Source organism: Electrona antarctica (assembly GCF_951216825.1).
Source record: "Electrona antarctica genome assembly, chromosome: 8".
NCBI classification, from domain to species: Eukaryota; Metazoa; Chordata; class Actinopteri; order Myctophiformes; family Myctophidae; genus Electrona; species Electrona antarctica.
In genome coordinates, this window is record NC_136789.1 from 51,784,620 (window position 1) to 51,806,422 (window position 21,803).

At 41.9% G+C, this 21,803-nt stretch overlaps 1 protein-coding gene across 3 annotated transcripts in view; it reads left to right on the plus strand.

The window, feature by feature from the left end:
• The window catches only part of arhgap31 (Rho GTPase activating protein 31), a 57,154-nt gene that overhangs the window by 18,578 nt on the left and 16,773 nt on the right, over positions 1-21,803 (plus strand). The window contains exons 2-5 of one of the 3 annotated variants that reach the window (XM_079507141.1): positions 3,643-3,745; positions 8,733-8,877; positions 16,013-16,095; positions 17,692-17,799. In XM_079507141.1, the coding sequence (XP_079363267.1) occupies positions 3,643-3,745; positions 8,733-8,877; positions 16,013-16,095; positions 17,692-17,799 (439 nt within the window). Of the gene's footprint in view, positions 1-3,642; positions 3,746-8,732; positions 8,878-8,915; positions 8,948-9,009; positions 9,018-16,012; positions 16,096-17,691; positions 17,800-21,803 lie in introns of those variants that run through there. The other 2 variants (XM_079507142.1, XM_079507143.1) reach the window with 2 other exon arrangements.

A 21,803-nucleotide genomic window follows, 5' to 3' on the forward strand; every position in this document is an offset into this window, starting at 1 on the left:
TAGTTGACACAATGAGCAGACGGCCTGTCAGCCAGATTTGGGAGAGCAGCGCAGCTTTGTTGTTGCGAGGAAATCGGTACAATGAGACTTTCGTGGTTGTTTTCGTCTCAGATTTAGTCCGACGGAGCGTCACAGTATAACTCTATGGGGACACAAAAGCGACACAAAAGTAGGACCCGGAAGTATCTCAGGAGCATAGCATAGGCTATAGAATGCTATGTCTACATAAAATGCTATCTAACCTAAATTACACAAATGTAGCCTTTGTATATATGCCTGCAAGGTCGTCGAGGCTAGGGCAAGTGCTACAAGCTCACAACAATGCCTCGCAATGCTTAACCACGTAAAAATCCTCCTTGACAGGAGGAGCACCCCATATTGAAACGCCCAAGGCGTTTCAATATGCAAACATTGGATTCCAAGAACAACTAATTAGAAGTTGGTTTTGGAGCAACTTCTAAACTGCATATATTAATATCAAAGTATCAAAGTAACTCTTCTGCTGCTTGAGACTAAACTATTCAATTGCTCAAAAACACTGCTGCCCATGAAACTGCTAGTCTAGTTTTTTAACCCATTCCATTAGCTATTGAAAAATAGCAGATCTACAGTACAAGCTCGCAGCTTGTAGATCTGCTATTTTTTGAAAAATCGTGAAAATGTGGCACAAATCTTTGAATATATATTCTTTCAGAGCGAACTCAAATCTTTAACTCAAATCTTGGAGCAACATATTTTCAGATGGGGGTCGGCGGCCAATTACAATTACATTTTGGGGGTCCTTGACATATAGAACCATATGGGTTTTTCAGAAAACTGTCAGGGTTTAGAAGACATTTGTAGAATCGTCCTCAGGTCTAAATGGGTTAAAGTGTTAAATATACTAGAGCTCTATATATTCCGTTAGTGGTGGAAAAAGTACCAAAAGTGAAATGACTCAAAAGTACCCCTTATACACAACATATTATCATATGTCTAAAATGTATATAAACAATATTATTGAAATAGCAGTTCTACAAGCTCACAATGCGTCGCATCGCGATGTGTTGTGAGCTTGTAGATCGCTATTTTCTATGTTGAAATATAGGGCTGAGGTGGTTAATTAATGTACGCTTTGTAACAATAATCAAAAGCTACACAAAGTATCTATAGTAGCCTAAAGTGTTTAAATAAATGTAGTGGAGTACAATATTTTCCTCTGAGATGTACAGTGGAGTACAAGTAAAAATGGAAATACTCCAGTCAAGTAAAAGCAAATCAAACTCGAGTTCAGTACTTGAGTAAACGTACTCACGTAACATATTCCCCCACACTGCTATTGACTGCTATTTTGCAGACCGCGGCCATGTTTGGAAGCACTCGTTTTCAGTAAAGCAATGTCCTGCTGCGTTATGTGCTAATTCAAAACAGGTGGTACGCAGGGCAGTTGAGTGATATCTAACGAGCACTTCCAAACTGCAACACTTAGAAAAGGACACAAAGTAGCTCATAACATGTCTACAGTGGATTTTTATGAAACAAACACTTTGAGGCTAGAAAGAGAATAATTCAAGCTTTCCGTACAGCTGCAATGTTGGTGACTTTTCTGTTTGGATGAATGGGCTGCCAGTTAGCACCTTGCCAGTAACTTATATGGTAAGATGGTCTGCATATGGAGAATAGGGTCTCTCATGTGGTTTGACTTATCTCAGGACATTTTTTACGGGCCAGATTAGCGGCTTTAGCGTGTCTTTTAGCAGTCAACAACATACAAATAAGCAGCAGAAAACATACGCGAGCTAGCTAAGCACTGTTGTTTTTGCCAGCAAAATGTGGTTATAGTTTTAGTCGTAGTCTCTTCAATATAATAGTTTTCAATTTGTTTTAGTCACATTTTAGTCACCTGGAATGTCTCAGTGTTAGACTAGTTTTAGTCGACTAAATGGCATGAGATTTTAGTCGACTAAATCTACGGTTGATTTAGTCGGCTAAAATGTATTTTGGCGGGCCTTGATGATGTCGTAATGGCTGATTTTACACTTGCTGAAAATAGCAAGTGTAAAATCAGCTCACAAGCGCTGCGACGCCGCATGTTGTGAGCTTGTAGATCAGCTATTTTCAGCATGCAACCAAGTGTGAAATGACTTATACTGGATATCTTGTCCACTAGTCCCTTCCTAACATTTTAGCCTAGTTTTTAATCTGTTGACGAAATGTAGTCTTTACATTTAGTCTTAGTTTCAGTTAGTTTCCATTTAGTTTTCGTCAGTGAAAAAAGGTAGTCGACGAACATTTTTCGTCTTAGTTTTAGTCGACAAAAGCAACACTGTTAGCTAATTAAATGCCATGCAGCAGACAGACGCACGCAGCGGGCCAGCCAGGCGGTGTATAGTCTGGGTGGTCACATTTCAAGAGACCTTTTTTCTATTAGAGGAAATGTTGCAAGTAATACCCCCCCACTACAAGGACTATGGGTGTGTCAGCCTTTTCCTCTGAAACAAACAAACCATTTTTAACTTCCTGTTGAATTCCACCTTCTCAGTAAAGCCAGCCCTGCATGCAGTGTGGAATACAAAGCACTATAGCTATAGCCGCCCCGCTGCACTGCAGCACTCTATGCTCATGTTGTGTTGCAGTGAGTGCAGCGCGCACACTCGCACACGCACGCGCACACACAAAAGAGTTTGCTCATACACTTGTGCTGTAGACTAGTGGTTCTCAAACTTAAGAAGAAGAAGAAGAAGGAGAAGAAGAAGACATTGACACTAATTATCCCGTGGACCCCCATTTGAAAAGAAGATATGCCAGGGACCCCCATATGAGGAGATTTTTTTTACATCTCTAGCAGTGATTCCCCCCCCCCCCCCCCAGTTTGACATGCATTAGGCCACGGACGGACCCCCATTTAATAGCATTTCTATCTCTGGGACCCCCAATTTATATTGTATAATCAATGTTGAGTTAACTCTGAGAGTGTACACATTCAATTCATTGGTTCAATGTGTACACTCTCAGAGTTACAGACTCATAAGAGTCCATTTTGGTTCCTAACTATCATTTTGCTGGGGAACCCCTGGAAGTCCCTCAAGGACCCCACTTTGACAACCACTGCTGTAGACACACACACATATTTATTTAGATATAAAGACCAACATGTTGGCGTGTCATTCCCATTTAGATTTAGTGCTGCAACTTTAGCATTGATTCATTTATATTCCATTCATAAACTTTTTTGATAAATCGAATAATCGAGAAGCCCTGTTCGTACTTTGTCGTACAACAGGGTCACGTAAAATTAGCTAAAACAGCATATGTACAACTTGTAGATATGCTATAGTGTTGCTGTTTTAAAATGAGAAGCTACATCTCAAGGGCCTATCGTATTTCATAGCCTACATTCTGATAATACATTCTGACAAAATAGTTATAAAGAACTGGATATTGATATCCTTGATATTTCAGTGATATTAATAATGAGGCTGCCTTTTTAGTTCATGTCATATTTGTTATTCCTTTTTTTGTGTTAATTTTTTAGCAAAGATAATGTGTGATATATTGCATTTAGTAATGAAACATGGTGTGTACAGTAGCCTACAGTACAGTGTTGTGGATGTAAATATAAGCTGATGCTGGCTCATAATAACACACTTATTTCATCTCCAGTCCCTCAGGTTCTGAAGAAATGTGCAGAGTTTATCGAACAGCATGGAGTTGTGGATGGAATATACAGACTGTCTGGCGTCACCTCCAACATCCAACGCCTCAGGTAAGAATTAGTGTGTTTTTTATTTATTAAATGTTATCCTTTGTCTTTTGGTGTCCCCTTTTGGTGTTTTAAGCATTGTGTTATACTTTAGCTATTGAAAAATAGCAGATCTACAAGCTCACAGCGCGGCACCGAGTGCCGCGCTATGAGCTTATAGGTCAGCAATTTTTTTAAAGTCGTGAAAATGTGGTGCAAACGTAGTGTACGTGAGAACGAAAGAACGAAAGACGGACGAAATACCAAAGGAAGAAAGGTCCAAATCTTGTGTTGTGAGCTAGTAGATCTGCTATTTCCAAAGGATTGTATACGTTGGAAAACTTGCGACGTGGGACATCCTGTATACTTTTACATATTTTGAAGAAAGAAAGAAAGAAAGAAAGATCATTACATTTGAGTGTTTGTTCTCGCCCGATCACCCGTGGCTCCCGACATGCGTGGCGGGTTAAAACTAACCCGTGCCGCGGGTTAAAACTCACCCGTGGCTTCCTGTGAGCTTAGGGTTATATAGGTCAGGCTTTGGGGAGGGTGTCTGACTCATGGTGAGTACGTCTCACTGACCCACAGAGAATACATTTTCCAAGCAGCACATGAAAAGTCATGAAAATCAGCCCCACTTTTACCAGCTGTAACATTAAAGCAGTGGCGTGCACAGATGGACACTAGGGGGTGCTAGAGCACCACCTGCCCTTGCCCTCTGGACAGCAATGTGCCCTTTTAAGCTTCTAATATATTATTTATGCCCCCAACTCTATAAATCTCACACTATTAAGGCAACCGGCCGGTTCTATACGCACTGCACAAGGTGCCCTTTTTTCACTTGAGCACCTGCCCCTCTAAATGTCATTAAAGTAATGAACACATTATTAATACATTAATTGCAATCCATTAATATGATTGTTAAATGGACCATTCTGCATATAGTGAGTACTCTTATGTTTGGTATCAGTATGTGATATCTCTGCTGTCGGGCAGAAACCAATTATCTCCATATTCAAACTCCTTGTTTCCATAAATGAATGACCTATACTGCAGCACTCTGTATTCTATCCCTTTGTTTGCTGTGCTTGCTATACTACTGTATATGTTTGATGTTGATGTTGTGTTATCTATGCTGCTGCATTGTCTGAAGGAAGGCAAAAGTACGGTCGCCCCTATTCGCTTTTTTCCGCCGACCTATAACGCCGACCGCTCGGTAGCGACGGTTCTTGATTCTGTTGTACTGAGAATAAGGTTAGAAATACAATTTTACAATTTAGGCATTTAGCAGACGTTGTTAATGCAGAGCGAAATACGTTTAGGGTTAGGCATAGTTTTATTGGGGTTGAGTTTACGTATAGGGTTAGGTTTAGGCATAGCTTTACTGAGGTTAAGGTTAGGAGGAATAAAGTCAGGTTTTAACCGTTTAAGCATCATTTACTTAGGTTACTTTTAGGAATACCAGGCCGCGCAGTTCCGCCGGCTGTACGCCCGGGGCGAGTTGGTAAAAGGGGCGATTTGTTTGGTATTCTGAAGGAAGCCAAACAAAACTAAGTTTTACTCTTATGTACCTGTAGGCTGTACACAAGATGCAACAATAAAGTACAACCTTGAACCAACTTACAGCGTCGCACAAAAGCATCAAAAGTAGCAGATCTGCAGGCTCAAAATTGAGTTTGTGTAGATCTGCGTCTTTCGCTATTTTTGCTATTTGAATCCTGAAAGGTTTTGGAACCAAAACAGAGACGATAATTTTGAAGCCCCAAACTTTCTACACGATGCAGAGAAATACTCAGTTACAAGTAAAGAGGCCCAGCATTGCATAATCCTACATTGTGAATCCTCTTCTATTAAAACGAGCGAGTTCAGCTGCGATGGGATTGTGTGTGTGGTTGGTTGAGGCCTGCGGTGGACTAATATAATAATACTGTAATGCACCACTTTCATAATAATCCTCCGAAGATAAATGTTTGAGTCACTCAAAGTCCAAAGCGTGACCTTTTTCGTCTAATTTTGATTTCACCGAGAAATAAATTAAAACGCTGACAAGCCTATCATTGTCCCTCGTCGCTTTTAAACACGTCGACCTATTTATGGAAAAGCACTTTGGAGAGCGTGTTTTTGCATATTGTGTGGTCGACTGAGTCCCTAATCCTCTGGGCTCGGAGTCGGAGCCAAACCCCAGCTGTTGATGTGCACAGTACTACTGCACGGGGAATCACAGTATCTGCAGCACGGATCTGCTGTGGGAAGTACTGCAACTATAAGTACTCAATTATACTGTACCTGTTGGTGTTTTAAGCAGTATGTGTTAGGCTGAGCTCACACCTTTAATGCAATTCTGGTGCTCGTTGGATGCTTGTTGTGTTGTGTCATGGCCGCCCAATGTATTTCCAATGGAGGTCACATGGTTTGACCCAACATTGTGTTGTGTGAGGGGGAGGGGCGCAGTCGAAACGCCCCTCCCCCTCACACAACACAATGTTGGGTCAAACCATGTGACCTCCATTGGAAATACATTGGGCGGCCATGACACAACACAACATGCATCCAACGAGCATCCAACGAGCACAGAATTGCATGAAAGGTGTGAGCTCAGCCTTATACTTTAGCTATTGAAAAACAGCAGATCTACAAGCTCGTAGCGCGGCACCGAGTGCCGCGCTACGAGCTTGTAGGTCTGCTGTTTTTGAAAAATCGTAAAAATGTGTCGCAAATCATTGAATATAATATTCTTTCAGAGCGAACGTTTTTAACTTGAATCTTTGCTTTTTTTGGGCGGGGGGGTCCCTGGAACTACATATTTTCAGATGGGGGTCGGCGGCCAATTACATGTATTTGTGGGGGTTCCTTGGCATGAAAGTGTCTGGTATAGAAACATAGGGTTTTCAGAAGAAAAAAGAAACTGTCGTGATTTAGAAGACATTTGTAGAATCGGACTCAGGTCTAAATGGGTTATTAAGGTATTTGAGGTACTTTTACTTTACCAGGGTATTTCCACTTTCCAATACTTTCACTTCTACTCCACTACATCTCGGATCCACCTCGAGAAAGATGTTTAGTTTTACTCCACTGCGTTTATTTGAAAACTTTAGTTACTTTGTAGATTTTGATTATTGTTACAAAACACACATTGCTTCAGCCCCGTATACATTTCGGCCATTTGAAAATAGCCGATCTACAAGCTCACAACATTCTGAGCTTGTAGATGTGTTTTTATGACCTTTTTTTGTGTTTTTTTTTGGTATTCAGACAGCCAGCAATGGGTAAAACGCTCCCAAAAAATGTAGTCTCTGTGACACATCTAGGGGCCACAAAGATTTTCATAGAAGCTTTGTCATTGGTCAATTTGCCTGTCTGATTCCTGTTTTTTTTTTTTTTACCAATGTCAAAGCTTCTAGGAACATCTATGAAAGCAGATTGTGGCCCCTAGATGTGTCACAGAGACTACATTGTTTTTGGGAGCGTTTTACTCATTGCTGGCTGTCTGAATACCAAAAAATAAATGAAAACAAAACAAAGGTAATACATTTTTTGACATATTATTGCTCATATAGCAGCTTTAAGTACATTTTGATACAAGCACTTTTGTACTTTTACTCAAGTACATTTAGAATGCTGGACTTTTACTTTATTTCTACATCTATTGATACTTTTACTACAGTAAAAAAAAAAGTACTTTTTCCACCACTGCAAATAGAATCTCTGCATGGTGGGGAAACACTCTTGTATGCACTGTTGAAAAAATGTCAAAAATTACATATTTTCACCTGAAAAGAAAAGTGTCGATGCAACACTTTTTCTGCCACAACATAAATGAGCCTTAACTGCATATAATTCTACTTTCAACTAAACGTACACACAGTGAATAGAACGGTTTAACCACTTACAGTAAGCCCAAACATTTTTCAAAGGGGGCCATATTAGAAAGTATTAAATCACAAAAACATGCAGTAATCCTGGTCTTTAAACTGCCTCCCCCTGGCCAGCCGGGGCGCCTGATGGAGGGGAAAGGAACTGGTTGGAATAACGTGTTCCTTCCACGCGCTACGTCCAACCAGGGAAACTCCCCCCTGTCAGGTGTAAAGGAGCAACTTGGACACTCACTCATGCATGAAGGAAGCATGATTCAAGTCCGTTGCTCTCCCCAGGTTGGCGGAGGGTGTGTAGAGCCCAGGATCACATTAGATAATTGACACAGGGGTGAAAAATGGGTTACAAAATCGTGGGATAGAAATCACCCAAATATAACCAGACGTGCAAGGTAAAAAAATGAAATAAAATAGCCTTTCTTTGACCCCTTCAGAATGAGACAACAAGGAACAATAAAGGAATCCTGACAAATTATACTTTGGGAAATGCATGCCCAGGTGAAAAATGTGAAAATGTCCCATACTGTTGGACAAGTCATTCATAATACAATTCAGGTATGAATTAAGCCGCGGGCCGCATAACATTCTTCTAAAAGATTCTGCTAAACGCGAAATAGCCGATCCAAAAGCTCATAATGAGTTATAATCTGTGTATTTAAACGTGTCACATCACTCACAATACAACTTACATTTCAGAATGAGTATTTCATTAATCTCACTTTACTTTCAGATCTTTTTTTTTTTAAACTGTTGTCTACAGTTTTCAGTGACTGGTTACTGATGTCACACAAAACAAGACAAACTGCAGGTTGATGTTATAGTTTCCACCTGACACTTACTTTTCTTTGCTTTGTTGTGTGTGTATATATTTATATAACATATCTTTCAACTGAGTATAGTGGCCTAGCTGCGCCTACGACACTTAAGTAGCATGGAGGAGAGAGTTATGTTTCACACACCATCTTACGACCGAGTATACTGTAAATAAGCCTTGACACAATCAATTCATTCAGAGTGTGTGTGCGCGTGTGTTTGCGTGTGTTTGCGTGTGCGTGCGTGCGTGCGTGCGTGCGTGCGTGCGTGCGTGCGTGCGTGCTGTGTTTGCGTGCGTGTGCGTGCGTGCTTGTGTCTATAAACAGGCAGGAATTCAGCTCGGAGGCGAGCCTTGACCTCACGAAGGAAGTGTACCTCCAGGACATCCACTGCGTGGGCTCCTTGTGCAAGCTCTACTTCAGAGAGCTGCCCATCCCCCTGCTCACCTACCAGCTGTACAACAACTTCACTGTGAGTAATACTACTAATACTTTATATATACGTCCCCCTGCTCACCTACCAGCTGTACAACAACTTCACTGTGAGTAATACTACTAATACTTTATATATACGTCCCCCTGCTCGCCTACCAGCTGTACAACAACTTCACTGTGAGTAATACATATCTCTGCTGCTTATCTCTTAGTATACTTATCTCTGCTGTCGGGAGGAATTAAACCACCTAACTCAAAAATGTTCATTTTTCAGGAAATAAAAAATATAAATTTTTCAGGAAATTAAGAAAACCTTATATATTTTAGGGTCCAATGGAGTTAAGGGGTTTTGTCCAAAGCACTTTTGACTACTTTCCATTGGTTCAATAGCAAAGGGAAAAAAAATCAAAAACCTCAAAAATGGAGTTATGAGGTTTCCTCCCAACAGCAACGTGTGTGTGTGTATATATATATATATATATATCCCTGCTCACCTACCAGCTGTACAACAAGTTTACTGTGAGTATTAATACTTTAAATGTATACATCCCCTTGCTCACCAGGGACGTGCGCACATAGACATCAAAGGGGGCTTCAGCCCCTGCCCTTTTACCCGTCCGTAAAACAACTGCCCTCTCCAGACCACGAATGCAGCATTTACTACGGTGGAAGAAATGCAAATGCCCTGCACTCCTTTCCCATGCCATACCGGAAGGCATGCAGCATTCAGGAGAATTGCTTTTTTTCCCCTGAAGTCTCCTGAACTTGAACGCAGCATTTTACTTTGAACAAATTTGTTTAGAAATCCATGTCGTTACACACCGCATCTCCACTAGCTAAAAGAGTGCTGGGTTGCGCCCCGAAAATAGCTGATCTACAAGCTTTTTAGAATCCCTTAGAATTCCTCCGAGAATCGGGGCCGACTGTGCATGAGTATACTTTTACATAGATTTATGTAAGCTAGAGCTATACAACAAATTCACTGTGAGCAGACTTTTATAGAGAGAAACCAAAATGCTCGCCGTCGATCCCACAATGCAGAGGGCTTTATAGGTGCACGGGCCAATCGGCACATAAGGAGGAGAGAAGAGACAGCAAAGAGAGAAGTCTGCACTCGGAAATAATATGCTTTCACGGTTTTACTAGCCTCACCGGGACACGCATGCAGACACATTTGGACTCAGACCGAGTGGAAACGCGTCCATTGTGTGTCCCGTAGAGGCAAATAAAACAGTATTTTAATATACTCTGCCGACATGCAAGATCTACAACACTGTATGTCAAAGTTGCGATCACCATGGGGTCCAAAATGGACCCTTACAGGCCTGAGTGTATAAAATGGAACCAAATGGACCCTTACATTTTGTTCCATTTGTACACTCTCAGAGAGTTACTGACCGTTGGTTCCATTTGTACACTCTCAGAGAGTTACTGACCGTTGGTTCCATTTGTACACTCTCAGAGAGTTACTGACCGTTGGTTCCATTTGTACACTCTTAAGGGCCATGCATACTCCAGTTTTAGGTGGTGGTTGGAATACTACAAGATGACGTCATTGAGCTGTGTGATAAGAGACTAGTGCTCACCCAAACACTTCTCTCTGTTTTTACTAAAACTATACGTCACAGAGCCGCGCTGGTAAGAGACTCACTGCTCACACAAACACTTCTCTCTGTTTTTACTAAAACTATACGTCACAGAGCCGCGGTGGTAAGAGACTCACTGCTCACCCAAACACTTCTCTCTGTTTTTACTAAAACTATGACGTCACAGAGCCGCGGTGGTAAGAGACTCACTGCTCACCCAAACACTTCTCTCTGTTTTTACTAAAACTATGACGTCACAGAGCCGCGGTGGTAAGAGACTCACTGCTCACCCAAACACTTCTCTCTGTTTTTACTAAAACAATGACGTCACAGAGCCGCGGTGGTAAGAGACTCACTGCTCACCCAAACACTTCTCTCTGTTTTTACTAAAACTATGACGTCACAGAGCCGCGGTGGTAAGAGACTCACTGCTCACCCAAACACTTCTCTCTGTTTTTACTAAAACAATGACGTCACAGAGTCGCGGTGGTAAGAGACTCACTGCTCACCCAAACACTTCTCTCTGTTTTTACTAAAACTATGACGTCACAGAGCCGCGGTGGTAAGAGACTCACTGCTCACCCAAACACTTCTCTCTGTTTTTACTAAAACAATGACGTCACAGAGCCGCGGTGGTAAGAGACTCACTGCTCACCCAAACACTTCTCTCTGTTTTTACTAAAACTATGACGTCACAGAGCCGCGGTGGTAAGAGACTCACTGCTCACCCAAACACTTCTCTCTGTTTTTACTAAAACAATGACGTCACAGAGTCGCGGTGGTAAGAGACTCACTGCTCACCCAAACACTTCTCTCTGTTTTTACTATAACTATGACGTCACAGAGCCGCGGTGGTAAGAGACTCACTGCTCACCCAAACACTTCTCTCTGTTTTTACTATAACTATGACGTCACAGAGCCGCGGTGGTAAGAGACTCACTGCTCACCCAAACACTTCTCTCTGTTTTTACTAAAACTATACGTCACAGAGCCGCGCTGGTAAGAGACTCACTGCTCACCCAAACACTTCTCTCTGTTTTTACTAAAACTATGACGTCACAGAGCCGCGCTGGTAAGAGACTCACTGCTCACCCAAACACTTCTCTCTGTTTTTACTAAAACTATGACGTCACAGAGCCGCGCTGGTAAGAGACTCACTGCTCACCCAAACACTTCTCTCTGTTTTTACTAAAACTATGACGTCACAGAGCCGCGCTGGTAAGAGACTCACTGCTCACCCAAACACTTCTCTTTGTTTTCACTAAAACTACAACATGACGTCACTGAGCCACTGTGGTAAGTGACTCACCGCTCACCCAAACACTTCTCTCTGTTTTTACTAAAACTATGACGTCACAGAGACTGCTCACCCAAACACATCTTTGTTTTTACTAAAACTACAACATGATGTCACTGAGCCGCTGTGGTAAGCGACTCACCGCTCACCCAAACACTTCTTTGTTTTTACTAAAACTACAACATGATGTCACTGAGCTGCAGTGATAAGCGACTCACCCCAGCACTAACCACCGTCACCGCGTTCGCACTGGCTCGCTCATGAGGGAGGCAGGGCCCTCCTAAACCACTGTTTAGGTGATGGACTATATTAGGGCCCTATTATGCATGTCTTAAGTACCAGGTCTTATTACTTAACTTAAGACCTGGAGGCGTGATCAATGCCATTTGGCTATTCTGAGTGGCCAAACAGCATTGACCACGCCTCCAGGTCTTAAGTTAAGTCATAAGACCTGGTACTTAAGACACGCATAATAGGGCCCTATGAGTGCCTAGTATCAAAACCACTGTTTAGGTGAAAACGTTCCCACCGAAAAGGTGAGTAGCTTATCACCCAAAAGGAGTATCCTTTAAAGTTACCGACATGTAAGGGTCCATTTCGTTCCATTTGTCTTTAGGGTTACTGTAAAAAGTTATTTGCAGGGTTGACCTGCAGCCAAAAATGTTTGAGGACCTCCGTTGTAGCTCTGCTACTTTGGCTGAATTTGAATTCCCACCCGAAACCCAGACAATATATATCAAACTGTGCGTAATTCCAATTTAAAAAAATGGCGAGTACGTTTATACACCCCCTGCCCCGATAATGAGCTCGGCAACAAACTCACCATGAGTACATTCTGATGAACATGGCAGGCAGTGTGAAGGTAATCTCTATACATCAACGTATGATGACAGCGTCCTATTAGCAAGGAATATCACCTCAAACACTAGCCATGTTTTGTATGGAGAGTACAGGTTGCTGCCTTCAGGAAGGAGATATGGTGTACCAGCATACAATAAGGTCAGACTGACGATGAGGTCCTCATGTCCGTCAGTCGACTTTGAGGCTTAACACTGCAGGCCCCAACGATGCTTCTGGGCAACATTTATATTTTATCAAACTTTTGTTTTTCTGTTATTTTTTCACCTAAAGATCGTCATTGATTGGTTCATTGTTTAGTCTTACAATGCCATTGATCATGATATTTGCATATAAATACCCCCCACAGAGGCAGAAAATCTCTGGACTTAACCTTTGACCTTTAACCCTGAAAAAAGTAAAATGCCTGTAATATATATATTTTTGTGATCATTAGATGTCTAGAACATGTTTTATTTATTATTGTGAAAGATAATCCGCCAAATGTAAATTATTTGAATAATTATAAATGAGCATAACATTTGCATAAAACCTTTTTTTTTTTTTTTACATAATTCCCTCTGCAAAGACTAGTATAGTACAAAGTAGTAGTAAGGTTGAAATCTCTTTTTTGCAAGTAGAAATATATCCGGGCCTTTTAATCAGGCGTTTGGCCAGGACTAGACTGAGCTGTGGACTTTGTAATTTTCCTTTCTTTTCTGTTCTCTGAGACTGAGACATGTCAAATGTGAGTTCATGTGCCTTGTGACCATTATGGGTCACAAGACACATTTCAGTGCGAGCTGACAATAAAGTAGTAAGTAGCCTTGCCGAGCCATGAGGTCCATAGGGCAGGAGCCTATCTCCGGTTTCTGTAGCGTGAGGCAGCTTGATGTACAAGTACACCCCCTGGACATGACGCTATATGTCGCAGGAACTTACCCCCAATCCAACCCTTGATGCTGAGTGTCAAGCAGGGAGGCACTGGCCCTTTCTGAAACCAGTCCCTTGACTTGAAGTGCTCTCGGGAGGTTCCCTCGTCAGAAAGTGCCCCTCCAGCTGAATCAAGTTCCCTTGATTAGGGTGCTGGGTATAAAAAACTGTTTGGAAATACACTCGCCCTCCTTGTGCAGAAACAGGAAACAGACACCATTCGTTGCCATGGTTACCATCACGCAATTGTGTTACCTGTTATTTTGTTTGTACAGTTATATTGCATTGCATCATGTATGTTTGTGACATGTGGATTTCATTAATATGGAAAAAGGAAATACAGCGTGACTGTCAAAAATGACATGTCATATACATCCATGGTGTTTATAAATCATAGTGTTAAAAGTTGCTTTGTTTGTGTGGTTTCATAACTTTCATTTATAGTTTTTTCACGGTGGGGTAAATAAAGAGCCCTTGTGAACATCAGTTGGAGTGTTGTCTATTCTGCATCAGATGAAGATTGTTTAGGAGGAGTTTATTTATCATTTATTTGTGGTGGTACTTACATTTGTAGGTTTCCATGCGGACAGAGAACAGGGCTGCACAAGGCAATCGAGTCTAGATCGGCACAGACTCGCTCTTGAGGGCTTTATAAGCCACTTCCACTCAAGGCTGCTTGGTTTCGGACGACACTTAATATGGCGCAGCCTCGCGTGAACGCGCATATCGAGGGCAAGTGTGTAGAGCGAGTGGCGAGGAGCTGGTTTCAGAAAGGTCTTTGGTATGACCCGGCCGGGGATCGAACCCCGACCTCCCAGTCTCAGGGCGGACGCTCTAACCACAAGGCCACTGAGCTGACAATAAAGTACTTTATTACATGGCTTGGTTGAATGCTTGATTCTGATTGGTCAATCGCTTAATTCAGCGGTGAATTATGTGTCGATAATCAAAACCTCTGAGCACCAGCTGCGCGGCTGCGCCCCGCTTGGTTTACTGCTGTTTCCAACATGACAGCCATGTAAACACACACACACTAGTGACACACAATGTCATTTAAAGCTAAACATTGCTCTTAAAAAATTTTTGAAAACATTTGAGCGAGAAATAGACGAAGCAGGACCCGAAAATGGATTCTATTTGATCAACTCACTTCCTTGTTTTCCGAAAGTGCTTCAGCCCTGCAGCTGCAGACGCAGCCAGCGCGAACTTATGGAATACTTTTTTTGTTGTGTTTTGGGTCAATGTATTAATTTATGTTAGTTAGCCATGTAATAAGGGTTAAACTCCCTGTCGGTGAATTATCTCCCGATAATGACCACCTAGCCAGATATTATCCCTTACATATACTCTTGGTTGCTTGTTTTTGCAGAAAATGCACTAAAGACTTCTGGTGATTAGTAGTTTTTGTTCCCTACCTATGTTGAATACACTTATTGTAAGTCGCTTTGGATAAAAGCGTCTGCTAAATGACTGTAATGTAATGTAATGTAATGTACATATCATATCATATATTTTATTGTATTCTATTTTTGTGTCCTGCCCTGTGAAGCACTTTGAGCTGCATTTATGTATGAAAGGTGCTATACAAATAAAGTTTATTATTATTATTATTATTATATCATGTTTTGCAAGGCTGTAGTTGAGCTTTGATAAGCCATCTCGTGTCAGTACAAAGTAACTATTTTTAAACGTAGAGCTACTGTACAAGGCATACGTTCGTTTTATGTATCCCGGCCAACCGAGGGAGAATGCAATAATGTCCGAACTACAGTAAAGATCTAGTAGTGTATCTTCTAATCCAAATGGTCTGCTTCAAATAACGTTATTGACATTGTCAACCGCGTCCTATACTCCGTGGACGAGTACAGACCACCTATCCAACCACTGCACATGTAGGCCTACTATAATATATAATAAGTTAACGTTAACTTATGTACTGTACTTTGCACTACAGTTGTATAATTAACACAAGTTCATAAGGGGATTGTAGCTTTATCATTAGACTGGAACTCACCTATGCTTTTTATGGCATAGGCAGCTCCCGGTAGGATCCGCCGGGATAAACTAGGCACAGCTGCTTGACATGAGACTAATTAATTAGAGTGACAGAGAGAGAGAGAGAGATAGGAGTGTGTGTGTGTGTGTGTGTGTGTGTGTGTGTGTGTGTGTGTGTGTGTGTGTGTGTGTGTGTGTGTGTGTGTGTGTGTGTGTGTGTGTGTGTGTGTGTGTGTGTGTGTGTGTGTGTGTGTGTGTGTGTGTGCGTGTCTGCGTCAATTTAACAAAGGTGCAGACGATCAGAAATCAGAGAGTGAGCAACGTTTGCGCTATCTATGCCGAATTGAAGTGGACTCGGCCCCCAGACTTTTTTCTTTTCTCCCTAGAAATAAAAAACGTCTGGGTTTCCGAGGCTACTTCATCATTACCTCACCCTAAATAAATAGTCTGTCACAATAAAGCACTGTTTTTGAGTCGGTGTAATCATTTCCTCTTCCTTCTACGTCCACTTCCTGTCCACACAGGAAGCTGTGTCCATCCAGGACGACCATGAGAAGCTGCTACGTATTCAAGGAGCCATCAAGGAGCTGCCCGTACCTCACTTCAGGTGAATTAACCCCTCAACTCTCAAATCAAGTGTAAAAAGTATACCCATTATGCCAGCTGGTTCCCAAACCGTTTCATGTCAGGGACCCCCAAATTGACATTCATTAGCCCCCATTTGAAAACATATGCCAGGGACCCCCATAAGAGAAGATTTTGACGGATCTAGCAGAGATTCAAGGACCCCCAGTTTGATATGCAATAGGGTACAGACCCCCATTCAATGACATTTCTATCTCTGAGAACCCAATTTATATTGTAAAACCAAAGTTGATTTAACTCCGACGGGTCCATTTGGTTCCATTTGTACGCTCTCTGAGTTACAGACCCATAAGGGTCCATTTGGTTCATAACTATCATTTAGCTGGGGACCCCCTGGAACTCCCTCAAGGACCCCTGGGGGTCCCCATGCAAACCCCACTTTGGGGGTCACAAGTTTCCAACTCTTTTGAAAATAGCAGATCTACAAGCTCACCATGCTGCCGAAATGAATATAGGGGCTGAAGTGGTTATGTTGTATGTTTTGTAATAATAAACAAAATCCACAAAATAACTCGTAACTAAAGTTTTCAAATACCGCATTGTGCCGAATATAAGACCACTCTGATTATAATATGACCCCATTGTTTAGGATATTTCCATTGAAAAAAAGTGAAAGTACAATATTTGCTTCTGAGATGTAGTGGAGAAGAGGTAAAAGTATAGAAAAATGGAAATACTCCAGTAAATAAAAGTACCTGAAAATTGTACCTAAGTACAGTACTTAGCAGGGACGTGCACACATAGACATCAAAGGGGGCTTCAGCCCCTGCCCTTTTACCTTTTCTGTAAAACAACTGAGACACTGCCCTCTCCATCAATGCAGCATTTACTTTCACGGTGAAAGAAATGCAAAAGCCCTCCTTTTCTTCCATGCCATACCAGAAAGCAGCATTCAGGATAATCGCTTTCTTCCGAAGTCTCCTGAACTTGCAACACATGCAGCATTTTGCATTGAACAAATTTGTTTCGAAATCCATGTCGTTTCACACCTGCATCTCCAGTAGATAAAGAGTGCTGGGTTGCGCCCCGGAAATAGCTGATCTACAAGCTCTCAACGCGTCGCAGCGCGACGCGTTGAGAGCTTGTAGATCAGCTATTTGTCCAAAAGTTCCCTCTTAACGGGATTTCAGCCCCATGCCTCTCTTAAAGGGGAATACCACTCATTTTCAACATTTTACTATGTCATTAATAAACCTTAGGTGTTGTGTGGAAATAATAAAAAAGTCCATCTGTTCTGTGTTTCCTAGAAAAATCATTAACAAAAAAATCATTAACATGGTGAAACACATCTTGATGACATCATCAAGATGTGATTCACCATGTTAATGATTTTTTTCAGACCTCCAGTTCTAGGAAACACAGAATGGGGGGGCTTTTTTATTATTTCCACACAACAGCTCTAAGGTATATTAATGACATAGTAAAATGTTGAAAATGAGTGGAATGCCCCTTTAACACTCTCTGCACGTCCATGGTGCTTAGTTCCATTCCACCACAGAGAAACCGTATAGCAGAATGTTTTATTTGTTGTGAATTCTTCTCTCCCCGTGCCATGCAGGACTCTGGAGGTGCTGGCCAAACATCTGGCCCACCTGGCCACCCTAAGCTCCCAGACCAACATGCACACACGCAACCTGGCACTGGTGTGGGCGCCCAACCTGCTCAGGTCAGTACATCATTAATACCAGTGCTTAACCCATTCTGGGCGGGAATCCCTTTTGGTGTTTTAACTAAGCATTATGTTATACTTTAGCTGTTGAAAAATAGCAGATCTACAAGCTCATGGCGCGGCACCGAGTGCCGCGCTACGAGCTTGTAGGTCTGCTATTTTTGAAAAATCGTGAAAATGTGCCTGAAATCTTTGAATATATATTCTTTCAGAGTGAGTTTTTAACTCAAATCTTTGCTTCTGGGGGGGGTCCCTGGAACAACATATTTTCAGATGGGGGTCGGCGGCCAAATACAGATCATTGTTGGCATCCTTGACATGAAAATATTAAGCACCACTGATATAGAAACATTTCAGAAAACTGTCAGGATTTAGAAGACATTTTTTAATTTCGACATCAGGCCAAAAATGGGTTAAGTTCTCAAAGCGGGGTCTGGGGAGTGGGGACCCCCCCCCCCGGTGGTCCTAGATAGGGAGTTCCCCTGCAGCTAAAACAATGAGGAACACTTCAACCACTTTAAAGATGGTGTAACGTGATATTTTTTGTTTGTTTGTTTTGTGAAAAGGTTAAAGCTCTATTAGCCAGGGGTTCCCAAACTGTGGTGCGTGTGCACCCCTTGTGGTGTGCGAACACCCTCTAGGGGGTGCGTGACATGAAAAGGGTATTGGCGGTTTTATGGTGTTATTTCATTTAACACAAACGGCAACATTTGGAAAAGCACCGTTCTAAGGAGATGTATAGAGCAGCTGTGGGAGTATACAGCAGCTGCGTGTCTCTCAGTGCAGTGACGTTCTGTGATTATTTTCCACACAATCATATTAAAAATGTACATAATTTTCGGCCAAATACAACGACACTGAGCGTTGGGGGGGGGGGGAGGGGGGGGGGGGGGCGTCAGCTAGGTGGTCGGGAGGTAACAGAAGTTTGGGGGCCGCTGCCGGATCTGATAGTAATGGTTGTTAAGTGTTAAGTGTTTAACAGTGGTCTCCCCAATCCATCTCTCCATCTCTTTAACACTTAGTAAATTAAAAAATAGCCGATATACAAGCTCATAGCTCGGCGCGATGCGAAAGTTTGTCAGCTTATATTTCGAAATGTTGTGGAAAAATGTTGTTGAAAGATTATGAAATGTCTTCTCTTGGCACAAAATCCTTTTGGATGGGGGGCTCCACAGCCAAAAATACATATTGACATTTGGGGCTACTTGACTTGAAAATGATGTCAACATGTTATGCAACACTGAACAAACACATGAGATGCCAAATCACTACAAAGTACAAACATTCCTTCATGAAATCATAGTATGGTTCAGTCAATCAATATAATATTCCATGTCTAGCTTTTGTGTAATAAAACAAAAGCTATATACTTCTAGAACAGTGGTTTTCAACCCGTTTCATTTATTCAGCATTTCAGCCACAGACCCAAGACTTAAGAATGTTTTGTTGTCGTTATGTAACGCCCGGGATTCGAACTTGGGTCCCCCGTGTGAAAGTTCAATATCTTAACCACTAGACCAAAGGGATATCCCTATTGACTGGACCAGGGGGGAGATATTCGACTTTTGAGGCCATCAGGCAGAGGTTCTGAGCCACTCTGCTACAGTTACATAAGATTTTGTCCACAATTCCATGCTGTGTTGATGTTGGTACCATAGAAGAGAAAAGAGATAACAGGCAAACATGTCAAAATATAAATTCTTAATCTACTCTCTCTGAGTAGATCTTCTTGTAAATGAATGCAGGTAATTTAACTCTTGAGAGTGTAAAATAAAACCAAATGGACATCCATCCATCCATCCATCTTCAACCGCTTATCCGTAGTCGGGTCGCGGGGGCAACAGCTCCACCAGAGTGCTCCAGACTTCCCTCTCCAAAGCAACATTAGTGACTTCTTCCTGGGGGATCCCGAGGCGTTCCAAGGCCAATGAGTCGATGTGTTTCCTCCAACTGCGCCTTGGTCTTCCCCGGGGGTCTCCTCCCAGTGGGACGTGCCTCGAGGACCTCCCTAGGGCCTAGGGAGACGCCCCGAGAGGCATCCTAACCAGATGCCCGAACCACCTAAGCTGGCTCCTTTCCAGGCGAAGAAGCAACGACGACTCTACTCCGAGTCTCTCCTGTGTGACTGAACTTCTCACCCTATCTCTAAGGGGGATGCCACACCCACCCGTCGAAGAAAACTCATTTCAGCCACTTGTATTCGCGACCTTATTCTTGACGGACCCGTGAGGGTCCATTTGGTTTCATTTTACGCTCTCAAGAGTTAAAGATCTTATAAGGGTCCATTTGGTAATCAACTCTCCGTCATTTAGCTGCACCACCTGGAACTGCCTCAGTCAAGGACCAATGGTGCCAAAAGCAAAAAAAGACAAACAAAAAAATGAAAATGAAAATATGGAGATAAGAGGTTTCTCCATTTTAATATTATAAAGACACCTGTTTGCAGTTAATTGTTGTACCGTTCTAGCCTACAGTGTTTTTCATTACATCAGCACTCGCACACGTACTTCTACATCCAATTTGTAATTTATTCTCAGTACATTAAATCATTCACACATTATTAATTGCGGTCGCAGCATTGGGTGTGGTTTAGCACTATTAGTGATTTACACACGTGTATTACACAACAACTTTCTGTCACTCGGTCGGAATGTGCGTTGGTGACGTGTGGGCGTATTATAGGAGACCACGGCGCACTTTAAAACGTTCGCTCTGAAAGAATATACAGTATATTCAAAGATTTGAGCCACATTTTCACGATTTTTCAAAAATAGCAGACCTACAAGCTCGTAGCGCGGCACTCGGTGCCGCGCTATGAGCTTGTAGATCTGCTATTTTTCAATAGCTAAAGTATAACATAATGCTTAAAGGGCCACTTCACCCCTTTTGCAACCAGATCTTATTTTCATGATGTTTGGGAGACAAGAAACACTTTCCTTGGGTTTTTACGTGGGTAAAATGTGTTTTTAGATATTTTAGTATTAAAAAGTGTCCATGGGCTCTATGATGTCATGGACACAGGGCTCACTTCCTTCCTGGACTACAATTTCCATAATGCTTTGGTGCACTGCTCCTCCTTGTAGATAGGGGGAGGGCTGTCTTACTGAGACAACATGTAGTCCAGGAAATAAGTGAGCCCAGTGTCCATGACATCATGGAGCCCATGGACACTTTGAATTACTGAAATATCTAAAAACACAAATTACCCACATAAAAACCCAAGGAAAGTGTTTCTTGTCTCCCAAACATCATTAAAATAAGATCTGGTTGCAAAAGGGGTGAAGTGGCCCTTTAAAACACCAAAAGGGGGTTCCCGCCCAGAATCTAACACACCGCCAGTACTAGCAAACTGCACAGGAACAGTGGTGGAAAAGTGTACTCGCGTGGTTTACTAAAGTAAAAGTATCAATACTGCAAAGTAGAAATACTACAAATAAATAGTGTGGAATTACAAAATTCACTCGAGTAAAAAGTACAAAGGTATTGGCATCAAAATGTACTTAATCTATCAAAAGTATTCTACCTATCTATGGGAAGGGAGCAGTTTGCTGCCATTTGCGGATTTCTGTTAAAAAATAAAATAAAATAATCATTCCCATTGACATGCATTGGCAGAATCCGTCCTCATAGGTAGAATAAAATGGCCGTGCCCTTTCAAAAGGTTTCAAATGTATAAAATATCTTTTGAAAATAGCAGATCTACAAGCTCACAGCGCCTCACAATCGCGACACATTGCGAGCATGCCGAAATGTCGGCTGAAGTGGGTAATGTGTGTTTTGTAATAATAATAATAATAAATCTACAAAGTAACGAAGTAACTGAAGTTTTAAAAATAACTGTTTTGGAGTCAAAGTATAATATTTGCCTCTGAGATGTAGTGGAGTATATAAATTAAAGTACTGAAAACACAGGTCTAATCATTGTCCAGTGAATGTACTTTTGAAATGTAAAGAAACTAGAAGTCTTAACGCGACCAGCCGTCCATGTTGTTGTTGCTCCT